At 39.2% G+C, this 18,400-nt stretch overlaps 2 protein-coding genes across 3 annotated transcripts in view; both read left to right on the forward strand.

The window, feature by feature from the left end:
* Positions 1-18,400, forward strand: part of LOC121725919 (sodium/calcium exchanger 1) — a 117,271-nt gene that overhangs the window by 32,589 nt on the left and 66,282 nt on the right. The window lies entirely within an intron of this gene.
* Positions 10,084-10,423, forward strand: LOC121725920 (histone H4-like). Its single transcript, XM_042113099.1, has one exon. It carries the CDS (start codon positions 10,089-10,091, stop codon positions 10,398-10,400), a length of 312 nt encoding a protein of 103 aa, XP_041969033.1. The 5' UTR covers positions 10,084-10,088; the 3' UTR covers positions 10,401-10,423.

Here is an 18,400-nt window from a genome sequence, read left to right on the forward strand (position 1 = left end):
TGTGAGCTATTACTATCTCTAGTAGGGCAAAACCAGAGATAGATCAAATATTGGGAACGGCCGTAAATCGACTAAAATGTTGGACACATCATATCAGAATATTGACAGTAATGGTGCCTTCTCACGGCGCGGATTATCGCAAGCCGCGCCGCGCCCGCTCGAGCCACGCGCCGTGTGAAGGGGTGGCTCGCGCTGGCTCGAGCAGGCGCGTTTAATATCACGCGCCAGCTCGAGCCACGCGCCCGAAGAAAGTGGTGGCGTGGTTGCGTTCTCACGGCGCGTGCTACTACGAGCCGCGCCGCGCCCGCTCGAGCTACGCGCCGTGTGAAGGGGTGGCGCGGCGCGGCTCGTGCAGGCGCGTCCCGATCCGATGAAAGTCGGTAACTTCAAAGGCGCGGCTTGAGCAAACAGGCGACCACGAGCCACCCCTTCTCACGGCGCGTGATATCACAAGCCGCGCCACGATGACAAACATTCAAGTTAAATTAAACTTTATTAATACGATAATAGATATCATTTTGCTCTAAGTCACTACGTTAAATAAGTAAATTTTAATGAAATGCAACTTTATTCACTAGGCAAATAGGTTGCATTTCAATATATGCCGCTAATTTTATTAAATTAAGTGTAATTAATTTTTTTTTTATTATTTTTTTATTATGAAATAAGGGGGCAAACGAGCAAACGGGTCACCTGATGGAAAGCAACTTCCGTCGCCCATGGACACTCGCAGCATCAGAAGAGCTGCAGGTGTGTTGCCGGCCTTTTAAGAGGGAATAGGGTAATAGGGGAGGGTAGGGATGGGAAGGGATGGGAATAGGGTAGGGGATTGGGCCTCCGGTAAACTCACTCACTCGGCGAAACACAGCGCAAGCGCTGTTTCACGTCGGTTTTCTGTGAGAACGTGGTATTTCTCCGGTCGAGCCGGCCTATTCGTGCCGAAGCATGGCTCTTCCACGTATAATTTTGATAACAGATGCCGCTGCTTGGCGGCTACATCGCGCTATAGCTAGCACGAAGATTTTTATTATAGGTGATTAACTAATATGAAACTCTTTTCACTTACACTCATTCTTGGTGTTGTAGAATTATCACGCCAGAGGGATTTAAGTCCCAGGGTGGGATACCCTGGGGGCTGGGACTAAATTCCTATGGCGTGTATTGGTCCTCAAATACTGGTGGCAGTTCATTCCTGAGTTTTACAGTGCATGGCAGGATGTTACGCAAAAAATGCACGGTGGAAGACTGCCACTCACCAAGGTGATGAGGATTGATGATGGTATGTTTTTCACGTGGAATGATGACGAAAGCTTGCAGGATGTACGATTCCGAACAATAATAATTGCTCAAAACCTTCCCAGTTCCCCGTGATGCTATACTACTTTTATAATTCACAATAATAATAATTATTATGTTTCCATCGTTCCTCGTACTGGTGGAAGAATGACGCTTCTGTTCGAGCACAACATCACGAAATCCGTCTGTACGGCTATCCTGGGACTAAAATCACTCTGGCGCGATAATTGTACAACACCAAGAGCAGAGTAGACAGAATTATAGAGTATGCCGACTTAGAAGTCTTAGAACTGATGTTGAAAATTTTAAATTTGACGTATTATGACAAAAATCGTCGCTAGGGTTGTTAACTTGTTACCTACGAATTTAAAACTATGACATATTCGCTGGACGTGTTCCTCTTTGGTCGTATTGTTGTTTGTGTTTTGGAACATGCGATTAAAATTGACAGAATCCAATTTTGAAATCTTTATTTTAAATATCAGCTAATACCAGCCTAAGGTCAAGCGTCAAACAAAACTTTTGGAACGAAGTTCCTCATGATGCGTTCGGCGTTGCGAAAGGAGGCTAGACAGAACGATATTTGTCATTTTTTTATTAGTACCTGCATAGTAAATAAATAAATAAAAAGTAGGGGTAGAGGGCGTTGATAGTATTCTTGTGCGTCAACTAGATGGCGTTTTTGAGAATAAACAGCGACGCGTTGTTAGTATTCGCGTCAATAGATGTTTTTGAGTGTATATGTATACTTACAGGTTTCTTGAACATAAGGCTGGCTTCTCACGGCGTGTGATATCACAAGCCGCGCCGCGCCGAGCCAGCTATTACGAGCGAGCACGAGCCACAGGCGAGCACGAGCCACCCCTTCTCACGGCGCGTTATATCACAAGCCGCGCCACGCTGACAAACGTTCAAGTAAAATTAAACTTTATTAACAAGATAATAGATATCATTTTGCTCTAAGTCACTACGTTAAATAAGTAAATTTTAATGAAATGCAACTTTATTCACTAGGTGACTAGGTTGCATTTCAATCTATGCCGCTAATTTTATTATATTAAGTTTAATTCCTTTATTTTGATAACAGATGCCGCTGCTTGGCGGCTACATCGCGCTATAGCTAGCAAGAAGATATTTGTTATAGGTATAAGGTGATTAACTAGTATGAAGTTATTTCCATTCACACTCAGTATTGGTGTAATGTTGTAGAATTATCATGCCAGAGCAATTTTAGTCCTAGGGTAGCCGTACAGACGGATTTCGTAATGTTGTGCTCGAACAGAAGCGTCATTCTTCCACCAGTACGAGTGAAAACATAATAATAATTATTGTTGTGAATTATAAAAGTAGTATAGCATCACGGGAAACTGGGAAGGTTTTGAGCAATTATTATTGTTCGGAATCGTACATCCTGCAAGCTTTCGTCATCATTCCACGCGAAAAACATACCATCATCAATTCTCATCACCTTGGTGAGTGGCAGTCTTCCACCGTGCATTTTTTGCGTAACATCCTGCCATGCACTGTAAAACTCAGGAATGAACTGCCACCAGTATTTGCGGACCAATACACGCCATAGGAATTTAGTCCCAGCCCCCAGGGTATCCCACCCTGGGACATAAATCCCTCTGGTGTGATAATTCTACAACACCAAGAATGAGTGTAAGTGAAAATGAAAAGAGTTTCATATTAGTTAATCACCTATAATAAAAATCTTCGTGCTAGCTATAGCGCGATGTAGCCGCCAAGCAGCGGCATCTGTTATCAAATAAATGAATTACATTTAATTTAATAAAATTAGCGGCATAGATTGAAATGTAACCTAGTTGCCTAGTGAATAAAGTTGCATTTCATTAAAATTTACTTATTTAACGTAGTGACTTAGAGCAAAATGATATCTATTTTCGTGTTAATAAAGTTTCATTTTACTTGAATTTTTGTCGGCATGGCGCGGCTTGTGATATTAGGCGCCGTGAGAAGGGGTGGCTCGTGCTCGCCTGTTTGCTCAAGCCGCGCCTTTGAAGTAACCGACTTTAATCGGATCGGGACGCGCCTGCACGAGCCACGCCGCGCCACCCCTTCACACGGCGCGTGGCTCGGGCGGGCGCGGCGCGGCTCGTGGTAGCACGCGCCGTGAGAACGCAACCACGCCACCACTTTCTTCGGGCGCGTGGCTCGAGCTGGCGCGTGATATTAAACGCGCCTGCTCGAGCCAGCCCGAGCCACCCCTTCACATGGCGCGTGGCTCGAGCGGGCGCGGCGCGGCTTGCGATAATACGCGCCGTGAGAAGGCACCATAAGATTCGTTCTTCTTTTCTTTTTTCTTGAACATAACTTCGTTCCATTCGGGTGTCCCTTGAAACCAAGTTTTTTTTTTTATTTACTGTCTGAGCTGGTGTTGCTTCTAACGTGAAAATATTGCAGTAAATATATTATTCTTCTTCCCAACCTAATGAAATACAAATATGGCTGACTTCCATCCAAATGGACGCATACCATTTTGGAGTGTCCGGCCATTTGGTTAAAAGGACGTGCAGTAAAGATGTTGATAGGGATAGGAATTAGTCAGGTAATATCAAACTCAGCCCCCTAATTCACGACTAACATTGCCTTGACATAACCCGACTAAAACGTGGCTCCGCTATATTCTTACGAATTAATTTCTCTGACTAACATAAATTACGTTTTCTCATTTATTCCACAAGCGAAACAGCGAGTAAGAAATAAGGTCTGATAAGAGTATATGCACGGGTCCGCCATGTATTGACTTGTAATTAGTCTACAATGAACATTTTCCCTCGGCTCTGATATTTTAATTAAAAATCTCATTAGTCGCATAAATTTGTTCTGTCCCTGACGATTTCCTTATTTTGTATTTTCTTTATATAAAGTAAACTTAGTGTCGACTGTCGAGGCAACTTGTGTCATGAAATAAAGGATGCAAAAAGTTTTACAGTAATGTGCTAATTATCTCCCAGCCGTAGTATAATGACTACTAAATACTAAGTTATGACGTGAGTTATGACTGATCCCAAGGCATGTTGCAGGGCTAGTGCCTTACTTACTTTACACTATCTCTTCTCACTACACTTGTTAGTGTTTAAATTAATATAAATAGTTACGTATTAATGTAACTACATATAATTTATATTAATTTTAGCATTGGTAGTTAGATGTTTACAAAATATATCGAAATTAAAAAAAAATACAACTGTTTCTCTTTGTGACGTGAGTTTTATATGCCCGGTCTACAAATCCAGTGATCTAATCCAACGCTTTTATTGCAAAATTGCATTCCAGTGACATTATAGCGGGTTTACATTATTCCAGTTCAGTATTTCAAATCAGCGCCGGATTACGACTGGAATAATGTAAACGGGCATTGGAATGCAATTCTATAATTTAATAAAAAAATAATAATCAGGCGCTCAAAAACAGTAATCCAGTGCTGGATTGGAATAATATAAACAGATCATAATGTATTGTGTTACCCATCCCAAAAAAGTGGAGAATGTCGCTGAAGAAGTTTTCACTTTCGAATGCCTGACGCGGCGCGACGCGCGCCAGCGCGTGTAAATTATTGCTTTGATTATTGCAGATGTAACATCATGTCATAACCACCATATTTTTTTAATTTTTAACACGGTTTAGTCTGTGTGCTGAAATTGTCGGTTTTTATTAAAGTGGTGGTGGGTGTTTCCCGGCCGCAATTACGCGGGAATTCGCTTTGTGGGCTCCAGCACTAAACTTCCTTTTGACATTTCCTACATTCCCACGCGCATAAACTTTGTGCTAGTTCTCTTGGACTTCTTCGCTGTTTATTGTCTGAGAATTGAATTCAATACTTCGTTGATGTCAATACCCAAATTCTGCTGCTCAATGCAATCTTTGTTCCAGGTCAAAACCGTCAAACGTATTTTATTACTAGATAATGCCCGCAACTTCTTTGCGCCAAAATTAGTTTATCGCGCGGGAACCGTACCTTATTCCGGGATAAAGAGTATCCTATGTCCTTTATTTCCGGGACTCAAAATATCTCCATACCCAGCAAAATCGGTTCAGCGGTTTAGGCGTGAAGAGGTAACAGACAGACAGACACACTTTCGCATTTATAATGTTAGTATGGATAACATATCAAATCTAGGTTTGATAATAGATATATAAATATGTCTAACTCATTCTGATTGGTACTCCAAAAGTTTGTAATTTCTTTGACGCAAAAAAGGATACTATCATTTGATGATATATTTTGATTTGAGAATTGACCGAATCAAATAAGAAATAACGCTGGAAACTGGATATCAATAGATAAAATAAAAAACATAATATAAAATCGTTCGAATACAAATATTTTAGTCTTTTAAAAAGATAAATCCACCGTTATATCGTGAGCTCTAACCTTAATTTTCAATATTACATTCTATTGTTTTACAAATTGCTAATAAATATTGTTTAACGGCACAATTTCAAAGGCTGTAAAATGTAAAAGGATTGTAAGTTAGGTTTATTGCACAATAAGACTAAAATTTTATAGTGTTTTAAACAATGAAGGCCTCTGTATCGTAATTCTCAATTAATAGTGATCTTTGTCGGTTGTACTTTAACTGTCTAAGTTTTCATAAATTTTACAGAGTATTTAATTTTTTCGTTGATTATTATTTATTTTAAACATTTTTCCTCAAAGTTCAATACTAAACATTTTATCATAAAAACTGAATTTAAGTAAATAAAGAGTTTGGCAGAAAACGCATGGATTTATTTTTCAATATTCATGAAATGAAAGTATTAGTCAAGAAATATTTTTGAATGCGGCCGTAAAGAAGTTAAACAGAGTTTGTACTTAGTATTCTAGTCATTTGCTGTTGAAAACCGAGCAAAACTGAAAAACATCGAGCTTAATACGATTTTTTACTTCAAAACTTTTGTATACAAGATAGAAAACAAAATCCAGCGACACACACTTTCATTCAATAACGTTTTTTGTGAATCTGGGCCAAGTGGCTGACTCCTACGCAAAGGTTGCTTTTATATTCATTCGTGAATATATCTGCCACACTAGCTTTTAAGGATTACACCCACTATTTTGCAAAATGTGGGTTTTCTAGCGACAAAATGACTGGAGCTCCGTGTGAAATGGTTTACCGGCTAAAATATGTGGTATGTTTTTTGGTTTGTGTTGTGGTTTACTAATATTAAATAGTCTATTAGAAGTTACACCTAAATCATTGTCCCTGGATTTCATTTCTACACTCCAGTATGCTTTTAAGATTTTTATGCACAAGACCGAATAAAAATTCACAGTTTTGTAAAACACAATCTTAATTACACGAGTACTTTACATATTATCTTCTCTGTCAATTGAAATTATACGCTTATGCAATTTTCTCCTCGGAGAAACCTCCTCTCTTGTTCACCAAATCCCGAATCTCTTTTCCTGTAGTCCTTTAACTTACACTGTATGTAGTCCATTGAAATGTTACAATTTAAGGACCGAATATTGCATTTATTAGAGGACGCAATTTTATTTTTGGGACATGTAGGGGGGGGGGGGGGGGTCAATAGAAGCTTAACCTCAAGTTTGTGGGGTCGCCACTCTTGTATCCCGTAACATTTCAATGGAACTTTAATCTTTATTTTTGTGATTTATGTACCTACAATCTACATATTACATAAATAAATTGTGACGTTTATGGCACATCAAAACCGTCCACATTTGACCACATAAAGAACTACAAAGGGCAGGAAGTAATCACAGTAACCACGTAAACAACGAACTTGCGCGGAAACGCTCGCATTATGCGTAATGAAATTCAGCTCAAACGCTCCCGTGTTTATGTTGTACATACATTAACTGAAACAATTAAACATTTGTACTCGTACATCATTGGGACGTAAACATGAACTATATGCGACTTGAGGCGGGTGTTGAGAGCTATGCATATTTATCGTCTTCGGCTTGTTATATGCGGCCATCATGCATTATGATTCCTGATACATTATATTACTTTTAGAAATATAGTTGGTGTATCTATTAAATGAAAAATGTTATTGTGTTACTTGAAAATATAATTTTGATGGTTGCGGGAAGTCTTAGTTGTTTTTTTTTTCAGTAAAACTGCTAGAATACGTCGAGTAGGTTATGAGCCCAGGACTCTTTCACTGCTTCTTGATAAAAGTGAGGATGGTGACTTTTTAAGTTCCGGGAAAAACCATAAAGTTAATATACTAAGCCTACTACTAAAATACCAGGAAAAACCATAAAGTTAATAATCTCGAGTTGTCAAACGAAACCGAAATTGATTTACGTTAAAAATTTGTTTACGTATACACTTACACAAGCATCTTTCTAAGAGTTTTTTATTTTCAACATTAAATTGTCAACGTGCCGATAAGTGCCGACTGGACGTCAAACAGATAAAAAAAAATAGTTCTGCTGTCATATATCACACGTCTCTTTTTACCACGCAGTGTTACTGATAGTGCCATCTCGCTTGCTCAGACCTTTGTTTCTCTATTCCGCTAGGTAAGTATATTAACTTTATGGGAAAAACATAGAATATTTTTTAATCCCGAAAAAATCTACGGTTCCCAAGCTATAAACAAACTTCCGTGCAAGAAAATTGTATGAAAGAGAAAAGAAATATCCCAGAAAGATGCAAAAAAAAAAACAAAGATCCATGGAATAGATATAGTAGACTATTCTTTATACTACACTATCACTTGGTAGTTGGTACTAATCATAATGAAGCGTGGTCATTACGTTTACGAGTATAATGATTCGGCAGTCGGTGTGGTTGCGCCTCGCGTGCCTTCTGCTATCTAACTACCATCTTACACGGAATCCTACTAGTTTCAGATTTTTGTTAGCTGCTTAAAGTTTCTAAAGCCCAATTCCCGTATTTTCCTTTACCACAGTAAACACATTATTATCTTTTTTCATCAGTGATTAACGCGAGTACGCGTTTTATGTAAATTATCAAATTCTGAACTTGGCTAGTTAAAGAGCAAAAAGTTGTGATATCAAAAGGGGTCCGTACACTACTGTTTTTGCTAGACAGAATTTATATAAAAATTAAGGCCCTGTCTGCACTGCGAATTCTAACCGCGCTGATTTTTTTACGCAATTCTGTAACATGTGCGGATACTCTCAAGAGATTCAATGATCTTTTGAGAGTATCCACACTGCCAATGAAAAAATTGTAAGAATAAATATGTGAAATTAAAAATCGCGCGTTTAAAATTCACAGTGCGGACAGATCCTAAGGCCCCACACAAAACTGCGAATTCGCATCGCATCGCAATAATCTGCAACAAAACTCATACTAAAAATAACATTGCGATGCGATGCCAATTCGCAGTTTTGTGTGAGTACTGAGAGCCCTTAATCGAACACAACGTGAAAACACGTAGCAGTTATTCGACATCGGGGGCTCTCAGTATCAGAAAATATGAGGAAAGTTTCCCCGTGATTCGTGAACTTACGAATTAGCATGGAAAGTGGCGAATCGCCCCAAAAGTAGCGCTCGCCAAATTATCTCCAACATCTTATTTAATTAACTCCACAAAATAATGGCCGGTGCCGGTTTCGAATAAGATTGCGATTGAATAGACGACCTTGTTTAACGATTCGAGACCTTTATTAAAATTTCAAATTATATTAGCGAAAAGAGGTCTGCCCGTTCTCTCTTACAATTTTATTTTTCTGGATTTTACAAGTTTTTATTTTTTCTGTTTCTATAAAAATATTACGACAAGGTTTTTTTCTAAGCTGACTGTGGCGGTTTTCTAATGTTCGGGCCACACTAACGTCAAACGCCGTTAATTATCGCGTTGTTGGACGTTAGCCGTAGGTGTAGCCACAATTTAACGCGATAATTTTCAACGGTGTTTACAATGCCGTTTTCCGTTTGGCGATAGCTCTAGTGGCGGTACATCAAAGATATTAACGCGAGAATTAATGCCGTTTTCAACGCCGTTGGGCATTAAACGTTGACCGTTCAAGTGTAGCCACCCACTTTAACGCGTTAAAATTATCGCAATAATTGTCGCGTTGTTGGGCATTGACGTTAAGCGCGTCGGTATATATACGACAGCTGAAATGTATCACGTGGGCTCCGGCCTGACCGGGCATACCACCTCGCTCGGTCGGAAGATCAATTCTTTTGTGGTTACCACTGTATACCATATTCTCACACTGGAGACCCCGACATGATATTCTCACACTGACATCAGGGGGCACGGGCGTGCCCCCGCCAAGATGAGCCAAGGGTGTATACGCGAAAGGGTTTCGTCGTATTTTTGAACCCTCGTAACTTTGGTTTAAATAATGCCAGATGGTTGAAATTTTAAGATTTATTATTTCAGCTTATATTTTAAAGCTATGAATATTATAAGGTATCTACTAGAAGTTGGCTACCACTGCTACCACTTCGTAATGCCGAAATTCCCGGGAAACAGATGATTCAGACAGATATAGATGGACAGGCAATGAAGTCTTAGTAATAGTGTCCTATTTTAACCCTAAAAAGAACACTATGCCGCTTAAGAAGTTTTCACTTCAATGAGCTAAGAAGCGCGCGGAAACTAGTCCGCGACGAACAATACTTGGAATCAGTAAGGAAAAAATTATCAGATTCGCTTCGTCCGGAATAAGCATTAATTTCTATTTGATTTTCCTTGTCCTACTTTCATAGTTTACCCCTCGCCCTGAAGAAATAAGTTTGTTATTAACTGCAACAGTTTAACTTACAACAAAATGTAAAGTTTATAAATGTGGCATTCAGCTAGCGACGATGACGGGACGCGGTAAAGGAGGGAAAGGCCTGGGGAAGGGGGGAGCTAAACGCCACCGAAAAGTACTCCGAGACAACATCCAGGGGATCACGAAGCCCGCGATCAGGAGACTGGCGAGGCGAGGCGGTGTCAAGAGGATATCCGGGCTCATCTACGAGGAGACACGCGGGGTTCTGAAGGTTTTCCTGGAGAATGTAATCCGGGACGCCATGACGTACACGGAGCACGCGAAACGGAAGACCGTGACGGCGATGGACGTGGTCTACGCGCTGAAGATACAAGGCCGCACTTTGTACGGCTTCGGAGGATAATTACATAATATACTATAACTATTACACTAAAATGTAAAGTCTTAATTATGTCGTTAGTTTCGTATGAAAGACGACATCGTAGCGGACCAAACAGTGTACAATCCTGAATCATGCTATCGAACTTTCTGAGGATGGGGGCTTTGGCCTGACCGATACGACCTCGCGCAGTCGGATTATCTTCCATCGTGGCCTCCACTCACATTCCCACAACATTATCATGAAGCTCGTCTCTAGAAGATCTGAATCGTAGGAAAGTACCTATAACAGCAATTGTTTCTGTCATGTTTCACAGTTACATTTCTTTCAAGAATCGCAACTGCTAAAAAAATATTATCATAACAGCATTTATACGAGCATTTCGTAATATACCCGTGAACTTTTAATATCCCAAATAGCAAATGTGGTGTTAAAATTCTACAAAGCAGATAGTCTGAGAATTCAGCACGCATAAAATGCGAGATATTTATTACAAAACGAAGAACAAAAGTGTGTTTCTCTGAATTGTGTCAAGGACATAGACAAGGATGACCCCAGGGGTTCGAGAGTTTCTGTCGACGCTACTTCCGGACCAAGACTTGTTCGGATCTAACTAGATGACGCCCGCAACTCCGTTGCGCCAAAATTCGTTTATCGCGCGGGAACCGTGCATTTTTCCGGGATAAAAAGTATCCTATGTCCTTTCCCGGGACTCAAAGTATCTCCATGACAAATTTCAACAAAATCGGTTCAACGGTTTGGGCGTGAAGAGGTAATGTGAAGAGGTAACAGACAGACAGACGGACACGCTTTCGCATTTATAATACTAGAATTTGTAAAGTATGGATTCCATATTATGTTTTATGACAAAATACAAAAAATCAATTTTTGCCTATTTTCGCTCTATAACGGTACGGAACCCTCCGTGCGCGAGTTTGACTCGCACTTGGCCGATGTTTTTATTTATTAACAACGCTTGATATAAAACTTACATTATGCTGAAGTAGCTGAGTTTGAAACGCTTAATAAAACAAGCTGCCGCTGAAATTAATATCATGATATTATTCAAGTTTTCATAAAGTTTTTTTATGATAAAAGAGAATTTGTTTTAAAATTATTCCCGCAAAAGTGTCGGGTTTAAACGCTTAGTTAAAATTAAATGGGCCAGTCTCGCGCAGTGACCAACGGTTTTGTAATTTTTGGGATTTAATTTTTTATGATGATATTTTCTACACCTCTGCTGTACTACATAACTGAACGATTTTTTTAAACTGGTGAACTTTGTTGAGCGCCGCTAAAAATATATTCATACCAACATTAAAAAACACAAAGTATAGCTGTTACATCCAGGATAGTTTTTAGAAACAAAAATTATATGTTTCCGGCACGACAATAGAATGTTGGCGCCACAAAGTTATAAAAACATTTGTTAAGGTATATTTAAATTAATTTTTAGCCTAAACTGAAGTTGTTAAATTTTCCACCAGCATGGTGAATGTACTAAGTTTTTCTTTGAGTTCGTTTTAATAGCCTCGATCGTTTCGCCGAAAAGCCATTTGGGCAGTATTCGAAAAGTTTTTTGTTGACTAAAAGATACAGGGGTATAATTTATTTTGGGGTTGTAATTTTACCTTCACACCAAATCTTTAGCAGTTTAAAGTCACTTCACTTAAAGTCACTTTTACCACGTTCTCACAGAAAACCGGCGTGAAACAGCGCTTGCGCTGTGTTTCGCCGAGTGAGTAAGTTTACCGGAGGCCCAATCCCCTACCCTATTCTCTTCCCTATCTTCCCCTATTCCCTTCCCATCCCTACCCTCCCCTATTACCTTATTCCTTCTTAAAAGGCCGGCAACGCACCTGCAGCTCTTCTGATGCTGCGAGTGTCCATGGGCGACGGAAGTTGCTTTCCATCAGGTGACCCGTTTGCTCGTTTGCCCCCTTATTAGATAAAAAAAACTTCATTATCGGTGATTTTATTTGAAAAATAACTTGACAAACGACTACCTCTGTAATATTATTTAAACACTTTACCCTCCGCAGTCGGGATAAAATACTTACCAACTTTGGTGCGCGGCCGAAATGCTACATAGAGATAGACTAGCCGGTATAAATAGTCAGTACTCAAGATGCATATCGGTTTCAAGGCACGGTTCAGGCTCTGTGATTAGTTGGCTGTCAAAATTTGGACCAATAACAGAGCCGAAACGCGTCTTGAGACCGGGTCGCATCTTTAGTACTGGTTATTTATACCGGCCTTAGACATTGGTTACACGGTCAGTCTGGCATCAGTTCAGTCCAGTAGTATGATCCAGACTGTAACTCGTGTGATTCAGATCGTGTAACTCAGTCTTTCCCAAAGTGGGCGATAACGCCCCCTTGTGGGCATTGAAGGTCTATAGGGGGGCGGTGTGGGACCCTAAAAAAATGTGGGCATTATGTAAAGACTTGGGGGTGATTTATTTCATCTGGATGCATTTTAAATTGAAACAACGGGGGCGCTAAAACATAATTTGTCCTCAATTGTGCAGTAGACAAAATAAGTTTGGGAACCCCTAAGTGTAACTGTCTGATTGACGGACTGATAATTTTTTATTTAGTATTTACGATCATCATTCTGGCGTCAGTCTCAGACTGACTGACTGAACTGATGCTAGACTGACCGTGTAACCGCGTACTCTTACGGCCGCATTCAGAGACGTTTAATGATGATTAAATTTTAATTTAATGAAGAGTTTGACAGATAATGTATGGAATAGAGCTTATGTCAATATTTTCATTTAATTACAGCTAACGGTAATTCCCAATATTTGATCTATCTCTGGTTTTGCCCTACTAGAGATAGGAATAGCTCACATTAGACATTAGAGACATATTATATTTTATGTCAATTGTGAGCTATTCCTATCTCTAGTAGGGCAAAACCAGAGATAGATCAAATATTGGGAACGGCCGTAAGTAAATACAATATTATTAATTTTCGTCTCTGAGTGCGGCAGCTAGACACAGTTAGGGTCAATTCAGACCGCAACGTGACGAGGCGAGGCGCGACGCGACGCGACCTAAATTTGTATGGATTTGACAGATGTCGTCAGTGTGAGACGTCTTGCGAATCTGTCAAATCCATACTAATTTAGAAATGCATCTACGCGTCGCGTTGCGGTCCGAATTGACCCTAAATGTTACATTCACACCCTCCAGTTAAGAGTCCGGGTGCCGTCGAAATTTTCATACAAACGTAATACCATATTTACCATATTTGAGTTATTATTCAGCTTATGATAGTATTCCTGTACAAAGATTCACTGCAAAATATTGACATACCAAAAAATATGAACGATTACAATTTAGTATGTAAATATTGTTATCCTTCATATTTTTTGGTATCTAAATATTGTAATCGTTCATATTTTTTGGTATGTAAATATTTTGCAGTGAATCTTTGTACAGGAACCTAGGTAATTACTATCTTAAGCTGAATAATAACTCAATTAATATGGTAAATATATTCTCGTATGGGAAATGATCTTGGTATTACGATTGTATGAGAATTACGATGGCACCCGGACTCATAATGTCATTCAAGTATCATTTCACGAGGACCAATTACGAAATGCTGGAACAGCGCTGAATCACAGAATTGCATTCATACCTATCGACATATCGTCCCAGTGACATCCTTGTGGTTCGGTATCTATGCATAATACATAATTTATACATCCATGTAATATTTTCTCAATATTAGCTAATAATGATAGCAAACACGTCCTCGTTCAAGTTTGATGTTTGCCCAAGCAAATTTATGGCTTAACGATGGATAAAGCTAGCAAAAAGTGATGTCATCGTATATTGCAAACGATTTATAACTCTTTCCTATTGTTATTAAGTATGAAAATCGCTCGAATGAATCGTAGGAAGTAGGAATATTGAAAAGTGGGCAGCATTATGAATTAAGAAGGAAACGGTCTATTTGCAGATACGTAAATGTCCCCATCGTGTTTACAGGATTTTGTGACTTATGTCTGCAGATGGAGGGGTCAGTGTTGTATGCTCGGGTATCGTAAACAAGATCCCGACTGGTGGAATACGATCATAAACCTACATAATAAACTATGATCAAAACTACTTTAGCACCGCAAGGTTACTCACGAAGTTATACGTTCTACTGGAGTCATTAAACTAGTGTTACGTCCTTTTGGCGAGTTTAACGAGGTTTAGGAAGACTTGATTAAAGGGAAAATTCAAGACAGAACTAGGAAAATTTGGTAATAATTCATAGTTAATCAATGACGTTTCCAAGCTGACGACAATCGTCAGCTGATCTTATACTTTGAACAAGTCGGTCTTGTCTTATTCCTCAAATTATAAATGTATTATACTTAGGACTCCTTTATATTTTTTAAAAGATTTAATTAAAATAAACTTGTGCCCGCCGTCGCCAATACTTAAAATACAATTACTTTTTCCAAGTAGAGTCAGTATGCAAATCGCTCGCTGGTAAGGACAGGCCTAAAATTTACTTAATTTTTTGGAAACTTTTTTGGTCGGAGATCGGAGGCTTGACTTGTATTTTTATTATAAAGTTTATCACTGGCCTTCTTTTTTTAATTATTCTTATATATAAAATTATCCTGTCGTTGTGTTTGTAGCCAAACTACTTCGAAACGGCTGGTGCTATTATGTTAAAATTTAGTATGCCTATACTGTCGGTCTGAGAATCAGCCAATATCTATTTTCTATTCTCGAAATGACTGACGTTCATAGCAGAGTTGTAACTTGTGGCGTAACCAAACGACGCACACCCCTCAAAACACCTATCGAAGTTTCTGAAATCAGCGTGACACAAACAACGCTCCCATGATTGTCATGATGACGCAGTTTGTATCACGCTAAAATGGTATAAAATGATAGAATGCGGGTGACTTTCATGCGGACCAGACCAAGACACGCATGACAGGAAAAGCGAAAAAATGAAAGCAAAAGAAAATATAACACCATAAATCCACCGTATATCCCCACACCGTTCTAAAAAAAAAACAACGTTTGCGGGATCAGCGAGTATTCCAATATGATCGTTTCGCGGTATTTTACTTCAGTAAAAAAATATATAATTAAATTGGGAACGGGATGGAAGTGGATGGACATGAGACTGACAAGTGACAACACAGCTGCCGGTAATTGGATACGGAGCTTACCACACGCCCGGATTCCGTAGGACATATTCAGATTTTTCATTAACGCTGTGGACTTGAAATTTTTTTAGCCACTATTCGCACGATACGCGTATACGGTCAGTGGCCAGTTGGCCACACTCGGCGAGATAATATTATGAATATGAGTAAACTTCAAGTTTGACAGATAATGTATAGGGCTTATGTCAAAAATCTTCATTTAGTTAGCCGGCCCCTAGACGATCAATTGTATTGTGCAAAATCACGCTTTAATTTAATTGAATAGTTTATTTCACAATAGCTATGTCCACATTATGCACTTGCATCCTCAATTTTCGTCATCAACTTTCATATTGGCGCATTCAATAGTTGAATGCGTCAAGGAACGCAACGCCAATATTGTCATTTTTGAAGTTTTGGATACGGTCAGGGGGCATGCGTCGCGGGCTTGCCTCACGTTCACTGTTGACTGCGTATAACGCATGCCCTTGACGAACAGAAAAAGGCACAGTGTGGACAAAGCTATTTAGATTGAAAATGCACGATGTTCAATATCAACCCTAGACGGTCCATAATACGCAATACGTGATATTGCACGATAAAACTGCTCGTCTAGGGGCCCGCTTATAGTAAAGTAATTTACATTCGTCTCTGAGTGCGGATTAGTTTTCTGTTACAAGAAAAATGTGTTTTCAAGAAGCTACTTGATACTTCTTAGTGCTAAAAGTTATTTCAATCTTTAGAACGTAGTTTATTGCTTTTTAAATCTAGATACTAGGTTACAAACTATAGAGAAACTAACCTTTTATCCGGCAAAACGTACTGCCCCTGTGGGATAGATACAGTTCTCGTGCGATGTCACGGGTATAAGCTACTGAAACAAAAATTGTGTAACACGACAGATTCATTTACGCTAACTTTTATCTTTGATGTTTCTTTTCTTTATACTTTTGATGTTGCTCTTATTAAGATTTCCATACTTTTTCCTCATTTTTACTCTGTAATCGTAAGAATTTGGAAGGATTTAACTTTTGGAAACATAGACAAAGGTCTAACGATAAGCGATTATAATACTTTTTTCAAAACAAATTATTAAATAAAAATATATATATCCACAGCCGAACATATTATGACCACCTCCTTTTTGAAAGTTGGTCAAAATGTGCAAGAAAGATTTAACGAACTACTAGAATCGTGCGGGCGGCGGTCGCCCGCAGCCTTGGAGGTTTGCGTCCGCGCACTCTGCGATAGTTTGGCGGGCGATCGCAGTACCCATAGTAGGCGATCGTAGTAGAAACCGTCTTGCGATCATCGTCCGCAGAGTTTGCGGGCGCCGGGCGGTGATCGCGACAGCACCCCGGCGGCTGCGGACCCGCACAAATCAGCGGTCTCGTGAGTTGTTCAGCTGAAATAAAACCGCAGCTGCGCAACCGCTGCCGGCGCGGGCGAAAACCGCTCCGTGAGTTCGCTCACAGACTTACCTTATGTTATCGTAGCGCTATTTTCAGTGACGGATTAAGACTACTTGATGCCCTAAGCAATCCATGCATCCATGCCTGTGTACCCCCCCTCTATCCGTATGTAAACTAGAATCGGTCTTTAATTGGTCTTTTTGTCTTTCTTCTGGTGCCCCCTCAGACGTGATGCCCTAGGCAATTGCTTAATTTGATTAAGGGTTATTCCGTCACTGGCTATTTTGGCTTATTATGATATTAGCTGTTTATCTTATATCTTTATCTTTAAACGAGCAATTCTTGTATATATCTATATATATAATTGGAATCTCGCAATCGGCTCCAACGATTTTCATGAAATTTAGTATATAGGGGGTTTCTAGAAAATATCATTTTATTCGTGTTTTATCGAATACCGAGCAAAGCTCGGTCAAACAGCTGGTAATGATTATATATAATGATATTAGCTTAGCTTTGGCTTATTATGATAGTGATGAAATTACACCGACAAGAGCATGAATACTTAAAGAGAGAAAAATATTGTTCCTCAGCAATGTAAATCTTTCCCTTTAGCAAGTCCAATACATTATCAAAGTTAAATATTCAAGAGATGAAAAAAGTAAACTGAACCCGAATCGTGATCCATTTGCGACTGAAATTGAGACTTATCTTGTACAAGTTTGATTAAAAAGTTTACTTGAAAAGGTTGGGACTGGCAGCATGACTGGTATAAAATGAACTAGAATAAACTCACGAAGATTTTATTTGAAAATGTTAATAAATAATTATTGTTATAATATGACTTATATTTTTATAGTTATTTAATTACTGATGTTATTTTTATTAAAATCATTTTTTTGCATTTTGCATTTTTTTTACTTATATCATCACCATAATATTAATACGCGAACGAAAAACTTTGTAACCCTTTTTACGAAAAATGGGGAAACGTAGGTGCATGAAATTTTGCACAGTTATAGTTTATATGGTGAAGGAGTGCATCGAACTAATATTATTTTGAAATTATGCTTTATCATACATTTTTTTAACAAATAAAACATTACACACACTACAACATACACACATGAGAAATGACAGATTTTTGAGTGACAAGCCTATACATACGAATTATACTCTTTTATTTATGGTTGAAGTCTGTTGACAACAAGTTGACAAATTGAAAATGGATTAATTTTTTTTATGGAATCTAAGGTACTATTAGACAATGCTTATACGGCCTGTCTGATTGCGGCTCTTCACGATGGGCCAGCGTAGTGGGCCAGCGTGGGGAGGACGTAGTGGCGTAGGATGGTCGATGGCGCCAGCGCTGGCCGTGGAATGGCGGCGGAGTCGGTTTTTCGGCCGCACATCAAAGGATGATGGGCCAGCGATGGCGGTAC

Source organism: Aricia agestis, chromosome 4, assembly GCF_905147365.1.
Source record: "Aricia agestis chromosome 4, ilAriAges1.1, whole genome shotgun sequence".
NCBI classification, from domain to species: domain Eukaryota; kingdom Metazoa; phylum Arthropoda; class Insecta; order Lepidoptera; family Lycaenidae; genus Aricia; species Aricia agestis.